The following is a 26218-nucleotide window of genomic DNA, read 5'->3' on the forward strand; positions in this document are numbered from 1 at the left end:
ATGTGGACCAATGAGAACTCAAAGCAGAAGTGGAAAAAGATATGTGCTTGTAATTGTAGATGACTTCTCAAGATACACATGGGTAATCTTCCTAGCCAGCAAGGAAGAAACATTTGAAGAATTCGTAGCATTTGCCTCTAGGGTCCAACGACAAAGCAATCACAAACTGGTCCACATCAGATCAGATCATGGTACTGAATTCCAAAACAAGAAATTTGATGACCTATGCAAAGAATCAGGAATAGATCATAACTTCTCTGCACCTAGAACTCCTCAACAGAATGGTGTGGTAGAAAGAAAGAATCGAACTCTTGAAGACATGACAAGGACAATGCTGATTGCTAGTGGACTTCCAAAAAGTTTTGGGCCGAAGCTCTAAACACAGCATGCTATATGCTCAATCGAGTGTTGATTAGAGCAATCAAAAACAAAACCCCATATGAATTATATAGAGGAAGAAAACCCTCCATAACACATCTCAGAATCTTTGGATGCAAGTGTTTCGTCCACAACAATGGAAAAGACCAACTGGGAAAATTTGATGCACGAAGTGATGAAGCTATATTCTTGGGATACGCTTCGAACAGCAAAGCATATCGAGTATTCAACAAAAGGACCATGTGCATGGAAGAAAGCATACATATTATATTTGATGAAACTGACTCCCAAAACTCTGTTACAGGTACAACTCCTGAAGGAAATTTCGAACTAGGACTCACAAGAAAAACTGAAGACGAAGAAGTAATAAGGACTTCTCAAATAGAAGAACAGACACAGGATGTTGAAACACCTGAAGGAGGAACAGTTGAAGTAGAACAAACGCAAAATGAGGATCATACAAAACCAAATGCTCAAACAGAACAGCGTGCCGAAGAAGCCTCTACACCATTCCAACCCAGACCTTGGAAACATCAAAGCTCACATCCACTTGACCAAATAATTAGTGATCTTGGACGAGGAACAACAACGAGATCACAACTTAAAAACTTTTGTGCTTTTTATGCTTATTTATCAATGATTGAACCTAAAAATTATAAAGAGGCACTAACTGACTCTGATTGGATCATTGCCATGCAGGAGGAACTCAATGAATTCGAAAGAAATAAGGTATGGCATCTTGAGCCCACACCTTTAGCCAACAGAGTAATAGGCCTAAAGTGGGTATTCAGAAACAAACAAGACGAGCATGCAACCATCACTAAGAACAAAGCCAGATTGGTGGTCAAAGGGTACAATCAGCAAGAAGGGATAGATTTTGAAGAGACATTTGCTCCAGTTGCCAGAATGGAAGCAATACGTATACTTATAGCGTTCGCATCATACATGGGGTTCAAACTCTATCAAATGGATGTAAAATGTGCGTTCCTAAACGGACATCTCAAGGAAGAAGTCTACGTGGAACAACCACCAGGATTTGAAGATCTAGAATACCCCTCACATGTGTACAAGCTGGACAAAGCACTATATGGATTAAAACAAGCTCCAAGAGCATAAATTTCAAATGAGCATGATGGGAGAACTTAACTTCTTCCTAGGTCTTCAAATCAAACAAACGGAACAAGGCATCATGATACATCAACAGAAATACATAAAGGACCTCATCAAGAAATATGGAATGGAGTCTGCTAAAAGCAACCACACACCAATGGGAACAACTACAAGACTAGATGAGGATCAAGAAGGTAAAAGTGTTGATCAAACAAGATACAGAGGTATGATAGGCTCTTTACTTTATCTCACAGCAAGCAGACCAGACATTGCATTCAGTGTAGGTGTATGTGCCCGCTTTCAATCTAATCCAAAGGAATCCCATCTCACAGCAGTCAAAAGAATTCTAAGATACCTAAAAGGAACAGATGACTTATGCCTAAGGTACCCTAACTATGATCACTTTGATCTCAAAGGATATACAGATGCTGACTATGCAGGTGATTTAGTAAACAGAAAAAGCACATCAGGGATGATGCAGTTCCTAGGAGCATGTGCAGTCTCCTGGGCTTCCAAGAAACAAAACACCGTGGCATTATCCACAACAGAAGCCGAATATGTAGCTGCTGCTTCATGTTGTTCCCAAATGCTATGGATCAAGCAACAACTTAGAGACTTTAGTATGAAATTAAAATGTGTTCTTATCCTGTGTGACAACACTAGTGCTATCTGCATATCAAAAGATCCAGTCCACCACTCAAGAGTCAAACACATTCACATTCGTCATCACTTTCTAAAAGACTATGTGGAAAAGGAACTGGTCAAACTTGAATTCTGTCCCACAGAAGATCAGGTAGCTGACATCTTGACCAAACCACTTAACAGGGACAGACACGACAAGCTAAGGTTTGAACTTGGTATGATACGAATACATTGATAACTGTTGCCCTTACTTACTTTCTAACTTCACTGGATATCACAAAAAAAAAAAAAAAAAAATTATTTATATTTTTATTACGTTTTTCCCTGTTTTCATTTATAAAACTTTTCTTCATGAATGGACTAACCATCAGACTCAGATTGCAAAATCCAGCTGTGTGCATTACCACAGCCACGTCTGCACACTATTAAGGTAATCGCACTTGTTTCCAATACTTTCTTTCAATTCGAGGTCTAAGTGGGAATACTAAAAATGAATGGAAAGCATTTAATTTGATTCATCGAATCTTACAAAACCCGGTGCATGCATTACTATTCCATTTTTATTCACTCAAACACGCTTCCCACACTCCGATTCCCAACACCAAAACTCTTCCCATTCCAATCATTCCGCCTATAAAATTCTCGAAACATCCCCTCCTTCTTATCAAATCCCCAATTTTAAAATTCAAAATTCACTTATCTCTCCTAGTAAATCGCAACAGCCTTCCCTATAAAATCATGACCCTCTACAAACTTCAATTCCCAAACCCTACAAATTCATCTTCTCCTTCTACACCCATCATCACCGTCATACCTCTTCAAACCATTCATCCAGAAATAATGCCTCCCAAACAACCAACTCCCAAACCACCAGCCAAAAAATCAACTGCAAAACTCACCACCAAACGAAAGCTGGTCTTGAAGAAGGAAGTCGCTGCTTTGACTCAGGGGGAACCTCATCTTCCAGCTGAGAAGAAGGTAAAGCTCGAACCCACAAAATTTTTCTATTTTCCCCCCGATCGTATGCTCCCTGGTCTTAGCATAGATTTTGGTTGGTGTCGGGAAATAGGGTTTGTAGAGTTGTTGGAGTCGATCGAGTCTCAAGGTTGGACTTATCTTTTTGAGGTTTGTTCTAAAGCTTGCATGTATCCAGAAGCAATGGGGGAATTTTGCTCAAACTTTGTCAATCAAAAGGGGGTTTGTAGTTCTGAAGTTAATGGGAAGCAATTTAGCTTCGATGCTGAGAAATTAGGGTCTTGGTTCAAAGTCCCTGTGTTAGGAGAGGAAGTCTATCACAAGGGTAAGGGTCCAATTGAGCTCGGGGGTGTAACAATGAAGGAAGTTTACTCTTATTTTGGTGGTCAAGGGAAGCACCCAAAAGCTCTCAACCAGTCTGTCCTCACTCCTTTTCAAAAGGTCCTTTTTAATGTGGTACGAAGGGGTATTGTTCCGCGTCATGACAAACGTGCTTTGACAAGCAGGTTAGATCTGATCTACATCTTTCTCCTAGAATCTCAGCGTCAAATAAATTTTCCTGTCGTTTTTATCTCCCATCTCACTCACTCCGTCTCCCAGAACAATATGATTGGGTATGGGTCTCTTCTTACCTTCATCATGAGAAAGGTTGGGGTTGACCTTACTCGTTACACAGCTGAACCTCTTACTCCTGCCCATATCCTTAACAAAGCTTGCTTGAATGGGATTAGCCTGAGTGTAGTTGATGGAGTCGTCTGTGTTGGTAAGACGAATGTGGGAGATACTACACCTCAGGAGGAAGAGGGAGAAGAAGATGTCGATGATGAGGAGGACTTTTCTGAGGAAGAGGGAGAGGTAGCCTTTCCCTGTCAAGACGAAGAGGGTCGATCTGAGGATGTGTCTCACAATGCGGGACCAAAACAACAAAGTCCAAAACCATCTGCCTCACCTGTTCAACAACCTCATCTCTCCCCTATGTCCACTCAGCCTATTCGCCGTAGCAGCCGTCTCTCCAGTTCCTCCAAGGGCGCACCTCCGATGTACCGGGTTGAGGATTCTGACTCGGACAAGGAAGGGGAAACTCAGTCTGCCGCTCCCTCACCAGATGGCTCAATTCAGGTCCTCATGACCAAGGTAGATCAACTGCAGCTAGACAATATTGTTCTGATGTCTGCTGTCACATCTTTACAGGAGCTGATACACAAGATGCAGCAGGACCAGGCTGAGTTCTTCAATGACATGACGGAGCGCCTAGCTGACATGGTGATAGAAGAGGTGGCTCCTGCTGATGATGATGCACCCCAACCCTGACCCTGCTACAACCAGATCTTACCCCACCCCCTATAATTCTGCTATCTCAAAAACAATTTCATCTCTGATTACTCTCTAAACATTTTTTTTGGTTGGTTTTGATGCGCCAAGTTTATGACTAATGATCATTAGTGCGCTTTTCCTACGTTCTGATAGTGGACCCACATTGACTTGTAGAATTGGTTGCTTGTATTGTGCTCTTTGTTGCGTTTTCCTTGTTTTGCTTGCAGGGGTGCGGTCAAACTCGTTGACCGACTTGAGCTGCATGATGTCAATCTGCTTGGAAGGGTAACATAATTCACATATGTTCTTTCCTCTCCGTCGAGAAACCGTTTTTCCCTAGCACCCTTTTTGATAATTCCAAAGGGGGAAGATATTAAGAGGGGCAACATGTGTTCAAAACTATTGGTGTCTATACATAGGTTCGACACCTCAATGACTCTTCTGTACCTGGCTAAGATTGATCTTGGTACTTGACTGTCAGGTTACATGTTCCATTCCTCAGTTATTCTTATATATTTTAATTTTATTAAGCTGTAAGGTTGTCATCATCAAAAAGGGGGAAATTGTTGATTCCTGGGTTTTGATAATGACAAGCTTACACTCTACTGATTGTTGAAATAAGGATTGACAGGAGCAAGTCACTATAAGCTAGGACAAGTACACAACGAGGCAAGCTGTGAAGCAGCGTGGAAATTAAGTCCAACATCATGAAGAATACAAGTCTAAAGAATATGGACAGATTGAATCATGGGCCAAGGAGTATGAAGCCCAGCAAGTCAATTAGAGTCCAGAAAGGTATAAGATCAGTAGAAATAAATACAGCTTAGTATGGGAACAGAATATTTCATAGAGTCCTAAATCAGTTTTATTTTATAAAAGATAAGTGTCGATTTACAAAACTGATTTTACTATTTTACATAAGGTTAAACTCTTAAACGTTTTAAGTTAATTCACAACTCTCAAATCCGTAAGGGTTGAGTTTATCTAAACGCGTTTTAAAGATGTTATTTGCGAAAATATATCCTTTGAAAAGAGTCCTAAATTGGTTTGAATTAGAGTCTAGGGTAAACTCTGGTTTTCATATATATACACCTTAAGTTCTCTGCGAAAGTTTTTATCAGACTTATTTACATTAACCGGAAGCCTTCAGGTATTATCCTTAAAGTCTTAATCTTTAAAGAGTCTGTTCCTGTTCCCATATAGAGCAGTATTTGTTACGTGGTCTTATATCTAGTATTTAGTATTAAGTTTAATATTACTTTGTTTTCAGTTTTAAGTGTTGAGATATTGTATGTTAAGCCTGAGTCAAGCTTAATTGAGCAAGAGAGAAGATCTCACAAGAGATCTGTGAGGAGAAGCAGTTGAGGGACTGTTTCAGTAAGGGAAGGAACAACGAGGGGTTGTTCCTGGTCATCTGTAGTCAGAGGAGACTAACAGATTGTGGCCCGAGTAGATTAGGCTTGTAAAGAAACTGAGTTGTTTTGCCTAATTAGTGAATGTGTTTAAGTCCCCAAAGGGGCCGTGGTTTTTTCCTCTCTATTGGGCCTAGAGAGTTTTCCACGCTAAATCTCGCTTACATATTTTACTGTTTCTGTTCCTAGTAGTTTAATTTTTGTAAAACCGTAAAATATCAATTCACCCCCTCTTGAGGAACTCTGTGAAACTAACACAGAGGATAGAGAAAGGAGATAATGGTGAACGGTGAGGGAGAGGAGAAGAAGACGTTGTTAAAGAATGAGCAGTTTCTTTTGCTGGGTAGGTTACTGGTATTACGTGGGTTTTTATTTTGTTTTATTTAAATCCATTTGAATTTTGGATTTTAGGGTATTTTCATTGGTTTTGGAGGGAGTCGATGAGATTGCTGGATTTAGATTTTGGAGGCCTCACATGCTGTACTGACTTTTTTATTATTATATAGGATACATTGGGTGTTAGAAGAGTGATAGCCACGTATTTAGCTTAACGGGGTTTGTTCATCCTAAAATCATCATGTTCCTTCTTCAATGTTGAACAGTTGATATTAAGACTCTAAACTCACATATGAATGTATTATCTTAACCATTAATATAATCAAAGTTGTGCGTTGAGACGCGTAAAGATTCAAATATTGCAATGTTTACGAAAGAAAAACTATGAATATCTCAATACTCCTTCTGTTTCTGTAAGTAAGTTTGATCATGCACATTTACCAACACAATTATTTTATGGTGGAAAATTGTGTTATTTCTATGATATGGTGAATTGAATGACCTTTGATGATCAAGATCAATATGTGATATAAATCAAATTCAATTTTCTAGATGATTGTAGCAAAGGTTCGCAAGAAGGTCCTCTACACAACAAAAATGATGTTTTGACATCCAAATTATTTCATGGTTACAAATATAGTATGATTCCGGAGCTATTTTTCAGTATTAACTTATTTAGTTATTTTGGTTTTCCTACATTGTACCCTGTATTTCTTTGATTTACACGTTGTACCCATGCATTTAAAATCTTTCACATTGTACTCCTATACTTATAAAATATAGTCAATATTATCCTTGTTGTTAATCCAACGTTTAAAACAAACTAAGATTTTTCTATCTTATAAACAACCTTATGTTTTTTTGTTAATCCAACGTTAATGTAGCAGAAGCTTGATTTTTTAAAATACAACAAATTTTTTTAACATTGGGTTGACGGCAAGGATAAATTGAATAACTTTTGCAACTAAAAGGATACAATGCGTAAAATTTAAAACGTTTGGGTATAACGTAGAAATCAATGAACTACAAAGGTACAATGTAGAAAAACCCTAGTTATTTTTATTTTTATTTTTATTTTTAAATGTTATTATTTTTTGAAATATTCTTGTTCTTGTTCATGGAAAATTTATAACTTTAGCTTAATGAATTATACGAAATAACTCTCTATTTTCTTCACGTGTCAGACCCTTGAAGACCATATGCTGGATCCACCTCTTATTATTATTTTTATTTTTTTGTTGAAGAAAAGAGAGAATTATAAAAGACAAGACGATAAATAATGTAGGCGAGATTTGATCTCAGGTCTTTAGTATTATCCCTGAAAGACTGTACCAATTAAGGTAGTTGACATCCACCACTGGATCCGCCCCTATAAGATGCAAGCAACGGAGACATATTCATTGACATAACAAGTGCATCCTATTACGTGAGGGGCATCCACAATTCACAAATACAATGAATGAAAATACAAACCAAAGAGAAGAAATAGTTAAAGTGGATGAAGAAGAAGAAGAAGAAGAAGAAGAAGAAGTTGAAAAGCTTAAACATTCCCTTCCAAGGGCAAAGTGGATGGGTAGTAAGGAGCATCAACTCATTAATATTCAAGGCTTCTGGTATCCTTTGAATCGCTTCTCTAACATTCTGACTTCCCAAAGACATTTCGTTGCTCAAGATACTGATCTTGTAGTGACTAGCTTTCCCAAAATTAAACCGGCACCACTTGGTTGAAATCTTTACTCTTTTCTGTTGTCAACCGATCTCTCCACCCCCTTAAGAAAACCCCTTTGCTTACCCACAACCCACATCAACTTGTTCATGATTTAGAAACACGTCTCTTCCTGAATCTATCAAGACTTGTTCTTGTAAGATCTTGTACATTTGTCGAAATCCCTTGGACACACTCGTGTCTCATTGGCATTTTTATTCCAATCTACTAAACAAGGTATCAACAGATGAAAATTATCAACCCTCTAATATTGAGGATTTCTTTGAGGAGTTTTGCCAAGGTAATGTTTTATGTGGGCCCTTTTTTGAGCATGTAGTTGAATACTGGAAGCAAAGTTTAGAACAACCTAATAAGGTGTTGTTTTTCAAGTATGAGGATTTGAAGGAGAACCCTAGTGTTCAATTAAAGAAGTTGGCTAAGTTTGTTGGTATGCCATTTTCTCCCTTAGAGGAAAACGAAGGTGTTATCAAAGAGATTATAGAATTGTGCAGTATTAACAATCTTAAAGATATGGAGGTTAATAAGAGTGGTATGCTGAACAAGTTTGTGGACAATAAGACGTTCTTTAGGGACGGGGAAGTCGGAGGGTGGACTCGTTATCTGACCGCCCCAATGGCCGAGAAAATGAACGAATTCATGGAACAAAAACTTGGAGGTTCTGGCCTGTCCTTTAAGTTGCAGCCTAGCTTGATAAATTGATTACAAACTTTGCATGCTTTGTTTGGGTTCCAGACCAATACTATGTTTGCTATATTTTAATTTAAATAATTGGTTGTTGTAGTTTTGTTATGTATCTCAGTACTTCAAACTTAACTTTGATGGCTTTGTTCGCCATAATTCTAATTCAAGTGCAGCAAGTGTCGTAATTAGAGACCATATGGGAAACAATATTACTAGTCGATCTTTTAATCTGGGAGATACCCCCCTTTCTTGCAGAAACTATATATTGCTCTTCGCAATGGCTTATTATTAGCAATAGAAAACATTATTCTGCATATTTCCATTGAGGGAGATAATTTACTTATACTTTAGATTTTACAACAACGAGCTCATTGTCCATGGAAAATACAGTTGCTTATGGACAACATAAATCATTTGCTCTTTAATTTTGACAGCCATAATTCAAGACATGTATATCGAGAAGCAAATCGTACTGTTGATTACGTAGCTTCCATTGGTCATGACATTACTAGTCACCTAAATATTGATCCTTTTGTAAACAATACATTTTCTTGTTTTATTTCCTTAGATAAGTTGAGATATAGTCTTGAGAGAAGACTATCATAACTTATGTGTACCTTTCCTTTTCAAAAAAATAAAATTAATTGTATTTCAGTAAACAACGAGTCTTTCTTAGCCTCGGAGTGCTGTCTCTTCTTATATTTAATGAATGACAAATTTTACTCACCTGACTTTTCTTCTTTCATTTATTAAATTTGTTGCTAAATTATTTCACCAACTATTCAAGTTCAAGCAAGTATGTAATATAGATTTGTAGAATGTTTTTTGAAATATTTTTTTTCTCATTTTTTCCTTCAACATTGAATAATTATTTGAGGTTTTGATACATGTCAAATACATATTGGAGTATTAGTTTTTGCTATGAGATTTGCCTCAATAAAATCACTCCGATAATATATAGTCAAGTCAATTTACACTTAAAGAATAAATTAAAACTTAAACGGGTCGAGGCAGAGAATATCAAGATGAAACGGATGAAACTAGAACCCAGTGAACAGAACTTTATCATATTCTGGTTTACATGAATAACCAATAATAAATAGATGAAATATATATACAGCAGAAATGAATTATGAGTCTACTGAGCTAAATAAATGTCTCTTCAATGTTACTACATAATTGTTAAATAATGTTTTGAGTTTCGCCTTGGTGGAAGAAACTCAAAATATAACTCCAATAAATGTGCGCATAATGAAGCGACCTTCTTTATCAATTCGTGGAGACCAGCTGAACATGTAAATCTGGGATTAGCATGGGAGAAAGGATACATACAAACCAGACATTAAAATACTAGCTTCACAGTAACAATTTAAATTGACAATCACACAACACAACTCAGAAAGGCTAAAAGAACATATTTATGCGGAGAGTGAAAATCCAGTAAATTATGAAATCATTACCAACTCATGTACTATGCACAAAAAATAAGAAATACTGCATTTTGTCTGATTGGTTGATAATGGTATTGGAGGCTCGGAGCTGAATGTAATTGTACCTTTCACAAAAAATGATCACTACACACAGTGGCGGACCCAGGATAGTTGGTCAGGGGTGGCACAAAAGTCATACGAGAAAGTGCTAGTGTATAAATATTATAATTGGATATAAAAGTCATACGTCTACACATGTGCAATCAAGTTATGATTGGTTTTTTATTTATTTTTTAAACAATCTACTTCTGAGATCCAATGTTCACATTCTTCAACAGCTTGGTCTTAGATTTACAGTTATGTTGATAACTCATAACTGTTTGCTTAGAATTCTATTTCCAAATGAAGATTGGGGTTGAGGCAGTGACCATAAATTGTTGCTCGCTCAAACTACTTACCCACTAGATGCAGGATCTAGTCAACTTACCTATTGTCAATTTCATCAACAGATACAAATTTAGTCTTCCATATTTGTTTGACCAAAATTCCCCTGTTTGATTTCCAGGTAGCAGAGATCCCTTCTGCTTTAACTTTTTTCTATCGAAGGTTTTCTTTTATACTACGTATTAAATTCACTTTTAAAATACTAAAGAGAAGATTAATTTTAATACGAGGATATGGATTAAATGTTGAAACATACAATTTGCCCTTAAAAAATCAACTATGTACCATATGCCACTACCTAAAGCTAAAAACACTCGCATTTGAAATACAATATGCTTTCTACTGATGCTATATGTGATTTGTCAAATAAGGTTGTTGAAAGAAAATAGATATTGAACACAAATTAATAGATTAACTAGTCAAATTTACTATTTGGGGCCAATCTACTAGTTTTGTACCAATTTACTCTACCATACGTCCTATTTTAGATTGAAGTCAAATCTCCTACTTAGGTTTAAGCCTACTCTTATTTTCCCTAATCTACTCCATACCAGACAGGGTAAACACCCCTAATCTGGTAATAGAAGAACTTTTTGGAGGGGGGTTTGCATTTAAATTTTAAATGAATAAAGTAAAAAAAAAAAAAATATTTGAATCTTATGCCATATCAAAAGCATAAAGAAAAATGCATTCATGTCTCCATTAGTCATTTTACACATACAAAAATATACTTGTAACTACTAATTTACCAAACACTTCTATAGAATTTGCTATTTACTGGTCAAATCTGATATTATAATCTACAACTTATTAATGCAATATACATATTATCTTCCATCTATTACATGCTATCTATAATCTCCCTAGTCCTAACTACCAAAAAAGGCCTATCATACTCATGTGGTCTAGTTCAATGTATGTTCGTAACTGGTCCATGCCTGTGAGAAATGTTGCAGGAGGGGAGAACAATAGGAGAAGCGAGGCTCCGGAAAAGGGGAGAAGGTCACAAACTCACAGTTAGAAGTTAGTTTAAGAAGGGGTGAAAAGTTTAGATCTCTACTGGGTATTTCACTGTTACCTGATTTGCTAGTACGAGATTGGATAAGGGTACTCAATTTGCTACCTAATTTGCTAAATTAGACCAAAATTGTACCAATTTCATGATATAATTTGCTTTTTCGATTCTCGGTTTATGAGGTGATTAGAGAATTAGGTAACACTGGGGTATTTACATCAAAGATCTGTTGCACTACCTTGTTTTTCGTCTCTCAAATGGGCTTTAGCTCTACCCTTTTTTTTGTTAGTAATTGATGCTATAGTTGTCTATTCAATGTCAATGTATGCACTCAGTATCTAATTCCATGGCTATGGTAGATCCGCTTTACTCCTTCAACCGGAGAAGAAGAAGGAGTAGGAGAAGGAGAAGGAGAAGGAGAAGAAGGAGAAGAGGGAGAAGAAGAAACCCGAAGAAGAAGGAGAAAGAGAGTTGTTCTGGAAACCCGAAGAAGCTCAAGTGAACTGGCGACGCTAAGAGGAGTGAGATTAAGGAAAGAGGAGAAACATTCAATCAACCCATGGTTAATGTTCAGAGGAAGGACTTTGTTGATTTGTATCCTTCATTACACAAAGCTGATATTTCTTTTAAAGTATTGGTGCCGACGTGCCATACTTGCTTTTAATTTCCACAACTTGAGTATACCATGGTGCCTGTTGTTTGTAGATGATGTTGTGTTGGCCGATGAAACTAAAGGTGTGTGGAAAGTATGTCGGAATTATGGACATATACTTTGAAATCTCGTGGCTTTAAGTTGAGAAGAAGTAAGAAAAAATATTTGGAGCATAAGTTTATCGGTAATAGAAGCAAGGATGTATGAACGATCATCTTGGATTGGAGGATGCCAAAGCATCAGATTCTTTCGCTACCTAGGTTCTATTATCCGAAAGGATGGGGAGTTGGATGAAGATATTGCCCATAGAATTAAAATCAAGTTGGTTCAAATGGAAAAGTGCTAAAGGGTGATCCTGATATGTCTCATATTCTACCGGGTCCCATTTATAAGATGAATGCGGCGGAGATGTGTATGTTGCGTTGGATACTTGGATGTGTTGGGTGTGTTTTCATACAAGAAAGGATCAGTTGAGGAATTAGGTGATTAGGAAGAAAATAGGGGTTACCGTTACACCAATTGAGAACAAGATGATGGAGAATCGACTAAGGTGATTTGGCCATGTAAGATGGAGGTCAAATGATGCAGGGCTTGAAGAGTGGCAAACTAATGGAATTGTGAAAGAAGGGGAAGACCAAAGCAAACATGCAAGATGATGATTATGAGTTTTGGGGATTGAGGAAAATATGGCATTAGATAGGGCAGAGTAGAAGGAGATAATATATGTCGATAACTCTTTAACATGACTTATTTTTCTATCTCTCTCTCTTTCTTTTTTCTATTCGTTTTCTATTTTCCTTTGCAAACTTCGCTCATGTTCTATGTTTATTATTTTTTCAAAACATATCTACTTATTCTCTAAACCGACCTGTCTTGTTTTCTTGTTCCCTATTTTTCGCGTCCCGTTATCCTCACCTTCACTTTCTCGTTTTTGCTTGTTTACTCTCTTTAACATAACTTTTTATTTTTCTTACTTCACGTTTTGCAGACGATTCCTTATGACGCCGACCCCAAACCATTTGGAACTAAGGCTGGGTTGTTGTTGTAACCTGAGCAATATCACTAAGAGCAATCTTGCAAATCTAAAGCATCTATTTGAGCAGTAGCCCTGCTTCAGTTTTTCGAGCTCCATTTTCATTATTTCATCTGATTTCTTCTTAAACACAACCCTCAGGTCTCTATTTTTTTTTATCAAAAATCAAATCTTTGAAAGTAACTCATGTCTAGAATGTCTAATATTCAAAGTCCCTCATACCCACATCCCTCTAATGGTTATGCCCTGTTAGTGAGCATAAAAAATATTAAAGTAATGAGTAACTAAGAGAATCGAGGAAGTCATTGGTGATGGGCATAGAAATATTAATGTAAATAGTAACAAATAGAATGGAGGAAGTCATTGGTGATTATTCTGGCGTCCAAAAGAAAGCTGAGATTTGGGAATGGATAGCATAAAAAGTCCATTCTTCATGTAACCGTAGCTCCGGAAGCAACTAGAAACCAAGTTTTCTCAAACTACTAGATCCAGAAAATACAAGCTAAATAGTGATGTGTATGAACTCAAACAAAAAGGGAAAACCATAAGTACACATCAATTAGTTGCTTTGTGGGAAGAGATTGAGTCCTTGATTACTCTTCCAGTCATAGACTCATAGGGGCAATGACACCTTTAAGTCACAACTTGGTGAGATTTGGACAAACAAAAAGAACTACTAGAAAAACGATAATGGACCGGTAGGCACGCCTTCAACTGTCTTTCTTCAATAGGGTGCCACATAGTACTATTTTTAAAGTGGTGCAAATTACATTTCAATGCTTTATTTCCGGCTAAATTGAACTTGTAATCAACAAAAGGACGCCCAATAATGCATTCCAAACAAGCAAACAGATTATATAAGAATGTGGACAATGACAGTTTTTTTTATGGATATAAACAAGTAAACAAGGTATAAAAATGTATTCCAAATCTAAATCAGGTGTTCTAGCAAAAGTCCATTATGGAAGTTAAGACACGAGTAAAGTTGACTTTATATTGATTATAACATATAGATTCAAGAAACTCAACTTATTTGGTCAGAAGAACAAGTGAAACATGTTAACAAGGCCTCATCCTTCATCATTATCTCCATCAACTCCATCAGCATTTGACGGATGTTTGTTCTTTTTTTTCCATTTTCCCATTTCAGTACTAAAAGCACAAAGAAAACATGTGATGAATAACCTAAAAAAATGAAGTGGTGTGAGGAACTTGTTCCTTATTACCCAAATTTTCTACCTAGCTAGTTCTTTTACGTTAGGATCCCTCTTACTGTTTAGACCATACAAGGAACTTGTTTGGTTTTGTAAAGAGTCCGTCAATTGGGTAAGTTTTTCTTGTTTTATGTAACTGGTTTTGATATTAATAACCATGCTATCATCATGTCATCTCTTTCGATGTCTTCCTCAATAGGTCACACACTACGTCATCTAGTAACCCTATCGATTTGTTTTGTTTTGTAATTTGCTCTGAATCCCTTATCTATGTATCCAATTGAATTCGAGGAGATTGGTTAACAAATTAAGTTATATTCCAACCTATGCCTGCTTCTAGATGTTTATTAAGTTATATTCCAACCTATGCCTGCTTCTAGATGTTTATTAAGTTATATTCCAACCTATGCCTTTATAAAACACAATTTCTTGTCCGCCAAATGTTAAAATGTTGATGGAGTTGATGGACATAATGATGAAGGGTGAGGCTTTATTGACATGTTTCACTTTTTCTTCCGACCAAATAAGTTGAGTTTCTTGAATTTGTATGATATAATCAATAAAAAGTCAATTTTACTCGTGTCTTAACTGTCCATTATGGACTTTTACTAGCCTAGAAGGCTAGAACACCGGATTTAGATTTGGAATACATTTTCTTACCATGTATACTTGTTTACGTTATAGAAAAAACTACCAATGTCCACATTTTAACATGATTTGTATGCTTGTTTGGAATGCATCCTTTGGCATCCTTTTGTTTACAATTTAAATTTAGCCGAAAATAAAGGTTGGCCGAAGTGATTTATAATCTTCAACGGGCAGTACGAAAAGTGACAGCAGTGACAAAGTAGGGAAGATAACAGAGAAGAAAGTCATACAGGGTACAAAACTAGGAGTGAGAAAAATGCGTTAAGTAAAAGTATTATTGACAGTTGAATCAAATCCTTAATTTCATTGCCCGTGCCTAGAACATATATAGAAAAATAAAGAGGGAGCATAAAGGGATGGATCCTGTTATGGTGGTAATGTACAATGGATGGTTCCTAGTTCCTACCACTCTACCAGGTGTCCCTGCTCCTAACAGGTACGGGGATCTTTTTTGCATTTCATGCTTTTGCTCTGTGGCCTCATATTTTTGTTCGTTGTTTTTCTAAACCCTTAGGCCTAAGCTCATTAGTCCCTACTAGGTGGTTTTCTTCGATTTCTTGGAGGAAAACCTTACTTCTGCATTTATTCAAATGGACAACCAAATCTAACTCAGATCAAATCAGTTGTTCCTAATGGGCAATGTGGTGTGTCGCTTAACGCCTCTACTAATTGTATTGTGAACCATTTGGGTTGCAGCTCTTCTCTGCCTAGTGCCTACTAATTAATTCAAGTTCTTCTTTTCTCAAAAACAAAAAAATAAACAAAAAAAAATCAGTTGTAAGTACATTACCAGATATTATATATAATATAACAAAAGATCTTCTGACGAATCCTTTAACCTACAGCTCTGTCCAAGGTGAACATCACCAAAAGCATACCTGCATTACAAGGAATAGATTGGTGAGATTGTCAGGTGGGAGGGAGAAGGGGGGGAGGGGGTAAGATTGGAAAATAGACAGAGCTTCGGTACCTACGAATGTTGTACAAAAGAAAGGGAAATACCTATATTCACAATACTCAGGCCATGCGCAACGAGCTTTACCATAATCCCAATAACAGTCATCATCTCTTAAAGGTCCCCTCTTCGCTGTTGTCAATTGATATAAGATTCAAGAAAAAGTAATAGATACCTATGAGAAACCATCTAAACAAAGAAAAGACATCACCTTTAGTGACAAACTTCGATTTTGCTGCAGGATTAATGTCATGCCACATCTCAAGCCACAACTCCCTCATTAATGCTGGAGATCTGACCATATTCCTGTGATTTACTACACGGAAAAGCAGTGTTTTACATGAAGAACGTTCACAGGAAAAACTCCTCTTTACAAACACACATCGACATGGTGTGCAGAAAGAAAAGGTGTCTGACATTCTAGATCTAAGACTAGCTTGAGTTCATGTATTCCAGCTTAACTATTTTTTAATTGTAGTATCAATAACTAGAAAATTTAATTGTTTTACAAGACATTTCTGACACCAGGAACATACCCCCTGTCAGGCTGTCATCAATATATAACCAGAATTATATACTCTATCTTAATATCTTATCTAATGCAGCAACTATGCCCTCTCCCTTACAAACACTTAAATTTATTCTTTTCTGCAATCAGGTAATGAAGACTTAAATAGACTAGACAATAGGTAGGGGTTCTAAATTTTGGATCTACTGTACCTGAAATAAGTTTAACCATAAGACTAAAGACTCCTGCCTCTTGGGATAACAAATAGTTCTCAGTAGTAATTTTCTAGTGAAAAATAAATGATTCCAGAATACCAATTATTTATGCTTGCCATGTCTACTTCCGGAGTCAGAACTTTCATCCTGAAAACCCAGTATGATAAATACACATGATAAAGTAAATGACAAATGCAAGTAGTACCAGGTCCCAAAAGTCTAGTTATCACTAACTATTAAGTTAACTAATAGTGAATATATAACAGCCAATTTCCACAGAATCCTGGAGGGTTATACTAGATGAAAGTTTAACCAGAATAAAAGGCCTTTTGCTTCTCTGTTGAGCAAAAGTCACATTTCCGGGGATTTTATACCTTTATCAAGCTCCCATACAGCTGTCCTCCTTCCAGGTATGCTTTCAGAATCTTCATAGTATGTTATGTATTTCACTCTAGGAGACCTTGTCATATTCGGAATTATGTCAGCTCCACGATCATGTGTTACATCAAGTTCTACCTGAACATCTGATCCATCATGCTCTGACTGCAAAAACAGATTAGACTTCAAAAAAAATCCCAAAACAAATTTTTATCTTAGTGATACAGAAAGTATCAGCAATCCAGAGTGCTGTAGTAAGTGGCAAATGGGACATGGGACACCATTCACAAAATACGCAGTTAGAAAAGAATACAGCCGATTAACATTGCTCAAAATGTTAGGAGTCCTTGTCAGCACTGTCATCATAGTGGAATACTTGGAGAATTTTCTGTGTTCTAGAAGGGATAGGAAGAAGTTGATGATAATTTCTAGCAAGTTTCCGATCTGTCTTCGGTTAAGAGGAATGTATGTATTGATTTTTACATTTAGTTAATTTATTAGAATTTTTTTCAGCTATGTACACATTTTAATTTAAGAAATGTGATACAAAGGAAAAATGAGCGAAAACTAATGGTTCGAGTACCATGTTTGGTGAGGTCAGATCATCCAACATCTAGTTACAAACCTATCCCGCCATGACCAATTTGGTTATTTGCAACTCTTAAACATATAGAAATAATATTTTCCATCCAGTCAAACTTCCTCACCAGGGCTTAATCACTAACGAAAGGGAAATACGTCCTAGATGGGCCAAAACATGTCTAAATACCTGCTCTTAGAGCATCTCCAATAGTAAGCTAATTTGATAATTAGCTTATTATGCCACATAAGATTTCAAGCTATTTTATTGTTTAGCTAATTTGTGCTCCAATGGCTAGCAACTAGCTTATTATTTAAATTTGTCCCACTTGTCCACTTGTCAATTAATTATTTGGCAATTTTGAGAGCTAGTTGTCAAGCAAATTAGCTTGTTTAAGCTAATTTGCTTGGCCAAGCTAATTTATTAGTTTCACTCCAATGGTCTAGCTATTAGCTTGAAACTTTTATAAATTTCAAGCTAGTCCCTAGCTACAACCATTGGAGATGCTCTTAATTCTTCTTGTTGCTGTGAGCCACTATATTAAGTTTGATGCACCTCTCTACCTGGATGGTTTCTGTTCAGTTTACACATCATCTTAGCCTAACTGAAATACCTCCAACAACGCTCAGCCTGGAAATAGCCTGCTTGGTTCCTAATCCTTTGTTTATCACCTGGCTACAGCGCTGAATGCCTCCAATCTTTCAAATAACAAGGGAATAGGCTGCTGAAAGGAAGGCCTGAACACCTTAAAGGGGAATAGGTTGCTGAAAGGATCTAAGTAAGTCATGATGCGTAAACACACTACAAATTGACACATTTGAAACCGAAAAAGGTAATATCTTCAATGTATCACAAAACTTAGCATACCTGAGGAGTTCTTGTTATGTTAACTGTTGGTCCCAGCCAATTTTTGCACCAAGAAAGGGAATGATAAGCTACCTGATACAAGGATGCAAACACAAGAAATAGAGAATCTAAATTCAGCATGCTTCAGTACAGAATAGAATGATAGCAAAATAGATCTGAGGCATACAGTCTCATCTCCACTTGTAGCTCCTGGATTCCCTTCAACAAGATTTCCTGACCTACACGGAGATGATATTTGCCTCAATTAATCAACCCCAGGGTCCGTACTACATACTTTGACATAATATAAGCTAGAATCACGGTTTATAAGAGATAGCCAGTGAGATTTCATATGAAACAGCTTATTAGTTAAGACAGTGGAAGAGATTTTAGTGAATCAAATTGATATGAGAAAACAAAAGGTTATGAGAAAGCAAAGCACCAAACACATACATACATTACAAAAAAGAAAAACTTAAATTTCATGGGATACAAATTCATTTATCAAAAAGAGTCTTTCACAAATATGACAACTGTAGCTTCATGATATGGCAATGGATACATATCAACCAATCAGTCATGAATATACACATATCAACATACATACATTTGTAGGAGAACTTTTTGAGTCCAGAAACATGATACATAAGAAACAGTTAATATAAATAAATGATAGTATAAATATTAAAAAGCAACATGATTACTCTTTAAGAACATGAACATTGAACACACATGATTTTTGTTTAACTGTTACTCACCTATCAAAAAGAACTAGGTGAGTAACAGTAAGGGTGCGTTCTCTTCACTTTTAACAAAAATAAATAAATCAGGTTCAATAAATTCAAATAAGTTACAATCAGGTCCTATCAGGTCTATAAGTTCCAATTGGGTCCTATAAGTTTACTATCTTGAAATATGGTGGTACAATAAGTTCCAATCAGGTCCTATGTTTAAACAGGTTCAATAAGTTCAGTTCACATAAGTTTAGATAAGTTCGTGTTTTATAAGGTGAAGAGTAATCATAGATGATGAAATGACAAAGATCGGTTAGAGATCGGTTAGTACAGGGAAACCTTCTACAATATCTCTTTATATATAAGTTTTAACAAAGGATATGGTAGCCCTCAACCCAATTGCACATTCCCTTGTCATAATATTTAGGAAAATTTGCCAAAAAGGACCTTCTATAACCCAAATTTTGCGACAAAGGACCTTTTATAAAAAAAATTATGAAATCACACCTTATAGTGATTTTTTTTTGCGAAAGACAACCAAAAGGTACTTTCCGGCATTGACTGAGGGTTTCCGGCCATTGACTTGCACGTGTTGCTCACGTGTGGCTTAAGTTTTCTAACCTCACCCAATTTTCCTAATGTTCTCCCCTCTTTATTTAATTCTGGATTTTCTCTCTCCTCCAAATTTCTCCATGATTTTCTTACTCAATGACATTACCCATTGCCATGGAATTAAAACTCGGCCGTTCCGTTACGTAACGGCCGTTCTGTAATCTATTTTGGATTTGTCGTTACGCGAAAACCCGTTACGTTACGGTTTGACAAAAATCACGTCTTTCTCCCCGCGATATCCGTTACGTAACGGTGACTCGCCGCGTTAGACGTTTTTTTTCTCCGTTACACCGTTCTTTTACATAAATTGACCAAAAATATTTTTGTAATTAGTTATGTAGTTTATGAAACATGATATTTCTAGCGCTTATTTGTTCACAGAATATGATAGTCACTCATATTAGGATAGATTTGGTTATATTGTCTTGATATAATACTTTTTAGACTAAAAATGTAATAATAAGGCTTAGACATGCTAACGTGGTTTTTTTCAAAAATTCACACCGCGTTAGCCGCGATCCGTTCTATTCTTCCGTTACAAGCGGTTTCCGCGACAACGCGACCGTTACCGCTAACGCGACCGCATCCGCTTTTTTTTTCTATGCCCACTGCTACTTCAATTCATCGGGTTATCACTATAATCTTTTCATCTATGATTATCACTACTAGTTATTGTGAATTTTGATTTTTTCGCAGTTTTAGATGGTTTTAGTTTTGTAACTTTGGTTAACAATGTCAATTTCGGAGAACACTAGGATTGCGAGGATGTTAATGCACAAACTTGGCAGAACTTTTCAAGATTTCTAGAATCGCGCCATCTCTATCCTCACACTCGGCGAGCAATGGGCGAGCTTAGTTTTAAAAAGCGCGAAGCGCACTGAAGCGCAAAAGGGCCCTGGAGCTTAAGCGCAAAGCGCAAAGCGAAAGCGCACGCTTTTCGTAGGCGAAGCGCACCCGGAAAGAAATAATAAATTTTCAAAAGTTCAGAAAATATGGGGAAAATATGGAAAGAAAATATGAAAATAGAAAGAGAAATCAAGAGGATGAAAGAAAAATTCAGCATCCGACAGGAAAAATCCGTCGAGAAGGCTAGAGAAATCAGGCTACGGGAGAAAAATGCACTAGGGTTTTCAAAAACTTTCCAAATATTCGCTTTTTAAAAAAAAAAAAAATCACGTGATACTTTAAAAAAGATTATTAGAGTCACGTGGCTTTATTTTTTATAAAAAAGAAGGATCTGATGTGCCTAGACTACAGGAAGCGCAAAAGCGCTAGGAAGCGCAGAAGCACCGAAGCGCTAGGAAGCGCGCGCTTCTTGTATGTCGCTAGGCTTCGGCTGGCAGAAGCGTTTTGTTGTGAGCTTCTGGGCTTCCGAGCTTTAAGCGCAAAAAAGCGCGCTTTTTAAAACTAAGGAGGCATCATCCACAAGAACCCCAACTGCAACCGGTAGACCTACAGCACTCGAGAAGCCTATAATTGTGATTAGGTTGCACATTAGCGCCAAACCACCACGGTCTTCCCTTTTTTTTTCAAGGAACAGCGTCAGAAAAAAATGACGATGTAAGGTTTCTCTCATATTCTTAATCGTCATATATATACATAGCAATTGAAATCACTTTGTTTCAACCGCCAAATGTGAGGATCACATCTGAATTACATTACATTATGACCTGCCTTCCCAACTACGTTCTTCATCCTAAATGTGCTAGATTTTAGGCACTACCTTGATCAAGTGAAGTAAACCAACAAGAACCTTAGTTTTAAAAAGCGCGAAGCGCACTGAAGCGCCAAAGGGCCCTGGAGCTTAAGCGCAAAGCGAAAGCGCACGCTTTTCGTAGGCGAAGCGCACCCAGAAAGAAATAATAAGATTTCAAAAGTTCAGAACATATGGAGAAAATATGGAAAGAAAAGATGAAAAAAAAATAGAGAAATCAAAACGATGGAAGAAAAATTCAGAATCCGACGGGAGAAATCTGGCGAGAAGGCTAGAGAAATCCGGCTAATTGAGAAAATTGCACTAGGATTTTCAAAAACTTCCCAAATATTCACTTTTTAAAAAAAAGAAATCACGTGATACTTTGAAAAAAAGAAGATTAGAGTCGCGTGGCTTTATTTTTTATAAAAAAGAAGGGTCTGAAGTGCCTAGACTACAAGAAGCGCAAAAGCGCTAGGAAGCGCAGAAGCACCGAAGCGCTAGGAAGCGCGCGCTTCTTGTATGTCGCTGGGCTTCAGCTGGTAGAAGCGTTTTAGTGTGAGCTTCTGAGCTTCCGAGCTTCCGAGCTTTAAGCGCAAAAAAGCGCGCTTTTTAAAACTAAGAGGGCGAGTTTACAGGAATCTTTGGGCACGATTCACAATTCAATGGAGGGTAGAGTCAAGGTGATTGAGTCGAAGGAGAGAGAACTTGATATTGTTCGGAATAGAGTTTAAAAAAACTTTGGGTAGGAAGGTGGATGTTGCGGAGGAGAGGGTTGAAGCGAGGCGGACGGCGGTGGAGGAGAGAGAAAATAATGTGGTGGAGCGACAAAGGGCGGTGGGGGAGAAGGAAGCGAAAGTGGAGGACTGGAGGAGCAGCATAAGGCGGTGGAGGAGAGAGAAAAGGAAGTGGAAGAGCAGCGGAGGGCGGTTGAGGAGCAGTGGAGGGCATTGGATGAGAAGGAAGAGGAAGTGGAGGGGCAGTGGAGAAGGGTGGATGAGGTTGTAGACGCCATGGTTGATGGTTTCCCTTCATGCCTGCCTTTTTCTGGTGGACTTGCGTAATGCGTTTGGTGGGGAGAAGAGAAATTGGGTGAGGTTAGCAAACTTAAGCCATACGTGAGTAGCACGTGCAAGTCAATAGTCGAAAAATCTCAGCCAATGCTGGAAAGTACCCTTTGGTTATTTTTCGCAAAAAATATAACATTAAGGTGTGATTTCACAAAAAAAATTATAAAAGGTCCTTTCTCGCAAAATTTGGGTTATAAAGGTCCGTTTTGGCAAATTTGCCTAATATTTAAATTGATTTTGTTTTTTCTGTGCATTGAATGCGTTATGTTCTTGGATGGGCTGATCAATACAATATTTCAAGCAATATCGCGATCATTTTATTTTATTATGGCACCAAAATGTTGGAGAATATACACATTTGCAATGAGGAAGAAATGAAAAATAAACTATGTTCTTTCACCCTCTTTTCTCCACCCCCTCCCCTAATTTGGTTAGCAGAATGCCCATAGAATAGAAAAAATAAAATTGTATATTCTACGATTCTACCATAAGATAATACCTCTACGGTACTTGTCCATTTTTTTTAAAAGATTATTTTATAAGACAATGCAGTTCATATGTTAATATATATGTTCTGCAGTTCTGCCACAAGCTATTACTATTGGTTCAAAAATTAATACTTACTACTTTACTAGTCACAAGTTAGTAGATCTCCTCACTGCAGCGATTGGATGTCTAAACGTGGCTTATTTTTATAAAGCGGAGGAGTAACCATTTGGTCCTGACTGGATTCCTCTACTTCGTATATAAAGTTTTAAACTCCCATATTAATGAAAAAAGATTTGGGAGTTACATAGAAAAAAATTGTTTCCCACTGATATTTCTATTTTGATACATAACTTCTTAACTCTAAAATACAATTACATAGGGGTGTCGAATGACATGTTGAGTAGGACAAGGAGGCAAACTTTCTAGAATAGCATATAATTCAAATCACGAGGGATACTGAGTGGAACATAACTTTCTCTTCAAAAAGTTGACTATATAGATGCCAGTAGGAACACTATCAATTTACATTACAAGTAATTTCTTTCAGATAACCAATATAGTGCCATCAATGTATGATTCGTGTTAAAAGGAGAAAAGAAAAGAAATCAGAGAGAGGAGACATCTGCACCAAGCAACAGCAGAAAAACATGTTTAAGCTGAGAATACAAAGCATGGAGTGTAATGTGTATCAGTTACCTTGAATACAAAGATCCTTCTATCTCGTAGATGACATCAGTTACGATCCAATTATCAGGATAAGGCTTTCCACTAGGGGCAAAGTAGTAACCAACCTGTTTTGCAATTGCCAAGATGCCAGAGCTGTCATTCAGCACCACGTGTTTATAAGCTAAGTGAAGGATCATACTAAAAATTGGAAAAATATAAGGAAAATATGAATGAGAAACCACACTACTCAGAAAATAAATCAAGACCTTCAATCGCATAAGTTCCATAGAAAACTAATATTATGTCACGTGTGAGGGAATGGGTTGATCAGAAAAAGAATATCATGAATTTTGGAGAAGAATGTTACAAATAGGATGAGAATTGTGATGGAAGATTAACAAGTGGAAAGGGATTGAGAGTGGCTTAAAGAAACCACTAATTGAATTCACCATTCACGGCACTATCCATAATTAAAGCAACTTGAATAGAATTCCTCCGATCAAACTGAATGTGAAGAAAGAGTTTCAGTCATGTTGTATGTACCTTGTCAAACGGCTTGATGTTTGTAGGCCAAGGAAGGAAGAGGGCTGAGCATCACAGGCTTTTCCAGTTGGAACAAGGGTTGCATGCTTAAGCTTTTAGGCCACTCTGTCCAGGGGGGTGAAGTCTTACTATATGGGACATCATTCCGTTGAAGAGGTCCAGGGTAAGCAGTGACTCATTTTTATCAGGGAGGAACTGTTCTTAAGGTCTAAGATAGGATAATTACTAAGGCCCGCAGCACCAGGATTACAACGAGAGTTTTAGGACGGAAAAAGGCTTATGGTTGCGCAAAGGCCAAACTATTAGGGGAAAAGGTGACTTGGGACCGCAGCATCAGGGCTGAGCAGGTTGTAGGCATGAGAGCTCCTTCTCAAGAGAAACTTTCCAGTAAATGATGATTGTGTTTTGCAGGAAGCCAAGCCAGAATGTTAGACACATCATATTCCACTGTTTTTCTCATCAAGTGTGTAATACCCTGTTTAATAGGGGTTAGCTTGTGAAGTAAGATGCCAAGTCGACAGTTCTTCTAAGGTGTGTTTTCAGCTGCTGTTTATGCAATATAGAAGAAATAAAATGCTGAAGTTGATCGAAATTTGACAACATCAGAAGGTCATTAAGGATGCAAATTTTCAAGTTTGCTTGAGGCAAGCTGTCGTTGTGATGTGGGCTATGCTTGGTTTTTATAGTTCTTATAATCCTGTTATTTTTGGGTGATTCATTAGAGAACAAAAGATCAAAAACATAGAAATGAGGAAAAATATAATTTGGGGAAATTTGGTAGTTTATTGTAATTTGGTGCAATTAAATCATCAAATGGGGTTTACAATCCCAGACTTTTGAATGGCTAGACACTCCCAAAGTCCCAACTATGAGCTAAAACAAAGTAAATTCATTCGTAAAAAGTCTGCTAATTTTCACTCTCACTGATTCCTGTAAAACAGTTCCAATTCCATTTCCTCTCACTAACTCGCTTCCTCTCCAAGCTAGTCCTAACATACTTATTACACTACCAATATTTCCCCTTTCCCTATACCCAATGCATTTTAGGAATAAAACACTTTATTCACTTTCCCAATACTCCAGAAAAATTAAATAAATAACTGATTAGAACTCAACTCTTCATTTTTCCTCGAATACCCGACACTCGGACACTTAGATACACCATACTGAACCAAAATCAAGCAAAATGTTCATAAGATACCCGTGTACGACACTTGTCCGAGTAACAAAGAATAAGTTTGATTTTGAAAGATGTCCTTCACTCTGATCCAACCCAAGAGAACACAAAATGACAAAATATCCAGACATGCTAAATGCCACACGATTAATAACCCTTATGCCTTAAAAGTTTGCATGAAATATACAAATGGCAAGAACTTAGAAGCAAGGGAAACGGATTTCATCCCTGCTGGCTGCTAAGACCTTAAGAAATTGATTCCATAAAAGTAAAAGAAAATAAAAAACAAATTCCTGCACATAGGAAATAGGAACAATGGCTACTACAATTCCTGTAGGAAAAAAACATAGAGTTTAGGGGTTCCCTTTACTTCTCCCACGAAAAAGAAAACCAGATTATGAATTCCAAACCAAATTGACAATCACCTCATCAAGGCATCAAAAGAAATGGGTCTCAAAAATAGAAAAGGGGGCTGGGGGGTGGAAAGGCATTTAAAGAAATGACCAAGAACAAGAAGAGAAACTAAAATATAGACATGCACACAGCTATTTCGCTCTACTTGAATTCTGCCACGTATATTTTCATGGATCATCCTAGGAAGCAAGAGTACCTACAACTGTATCCCCTCGGCTTCTATTACTGCACTTATTGTCCTTCCACTTGGTGCCTTTATGAATCGGTTCCAGACGTGATCTTCCAGAAGCCAGTTCTGCACCACGAAAATCCAAGTGGAAATCGTATA

The 26218-nt window shown here is 37.1% G+C and overlaps 1 protein-coding gene and 1 pseudogene across 6 annotated transcripts in view; one reads left to right on the plus strand and one right to left on the minus strand.

Moving 5' to 3' along the window:
* The first annotated feature begins 7622 nt into the window (after positions 1-7622).
* LOC110787058 (cytosolic sulfotransferase 5-like) lies at positions 7623-8846 on the plus strand (annotated as a pseudogene).
* A 746-nt stretch (positions 8847-9592) lies between these two features.
* LOC110787079 (phospholipid--sterol O-acyltransferase) overlaps positions 9593-26218 on the minus strand; it is a 32761-nt gene continuing 16135 nt past the window's right edge. For 3 of the 6 annotated variants that reach the window (XM_021991648.2, XM_021991649.2, XM_021991650.2), the window contains 8 exons: positions 23787-23881; positions 18680-18731; positions 18514-18585; positions 17063-17231; positions 16177-16281; positions 16013-16097; positions 15801-15888; positions 9593-9861 (listed from right to left, as the gene is read on the minus strand). In XM_021991648.2, coding sequence (XP_021847340.1) covers positions 15807-15888; positions 16013-16097; positions 16177-16281; positions 17063-17231; positions 18514-18585; positions 18680-18731; positions 23787-23881 — 660 coding nt within the window. In that variant the 3' untranslated portion in view covers positions 9593-9861; positions 15801-15806. Of the gene's footprint in view, positions 9876-15800; positions 15889-16012; positions 16098-16176; positions 16282-17062; positions 17232-18261; positions 18411-18513; positions 18586-18679; positions 18732-23786; positions 23882-26218 lie in introns of those variants that run through there. The other 3 variants (XM_056830712.1, XM_056830713.1, XM_021991651.2) reach the window with 3 other exon arrangements.

This window comes from Spinacia oleracea, chromosome 6 (genome assembly GCF_020520425.1).
Source record: "Spinacia oleracea cultivar Varoflay chromosome 6, BTI_SOV_V1, whole genome shotgun sequence".
In the NCBI taxonomy this organism is placed as follows: Eukaryota; Viridiplantae; Streptophyta; class Magnoliopsida; order Caryophyllales; family Amaranthaceae; genus Spinacia; species Spinacia oleracea.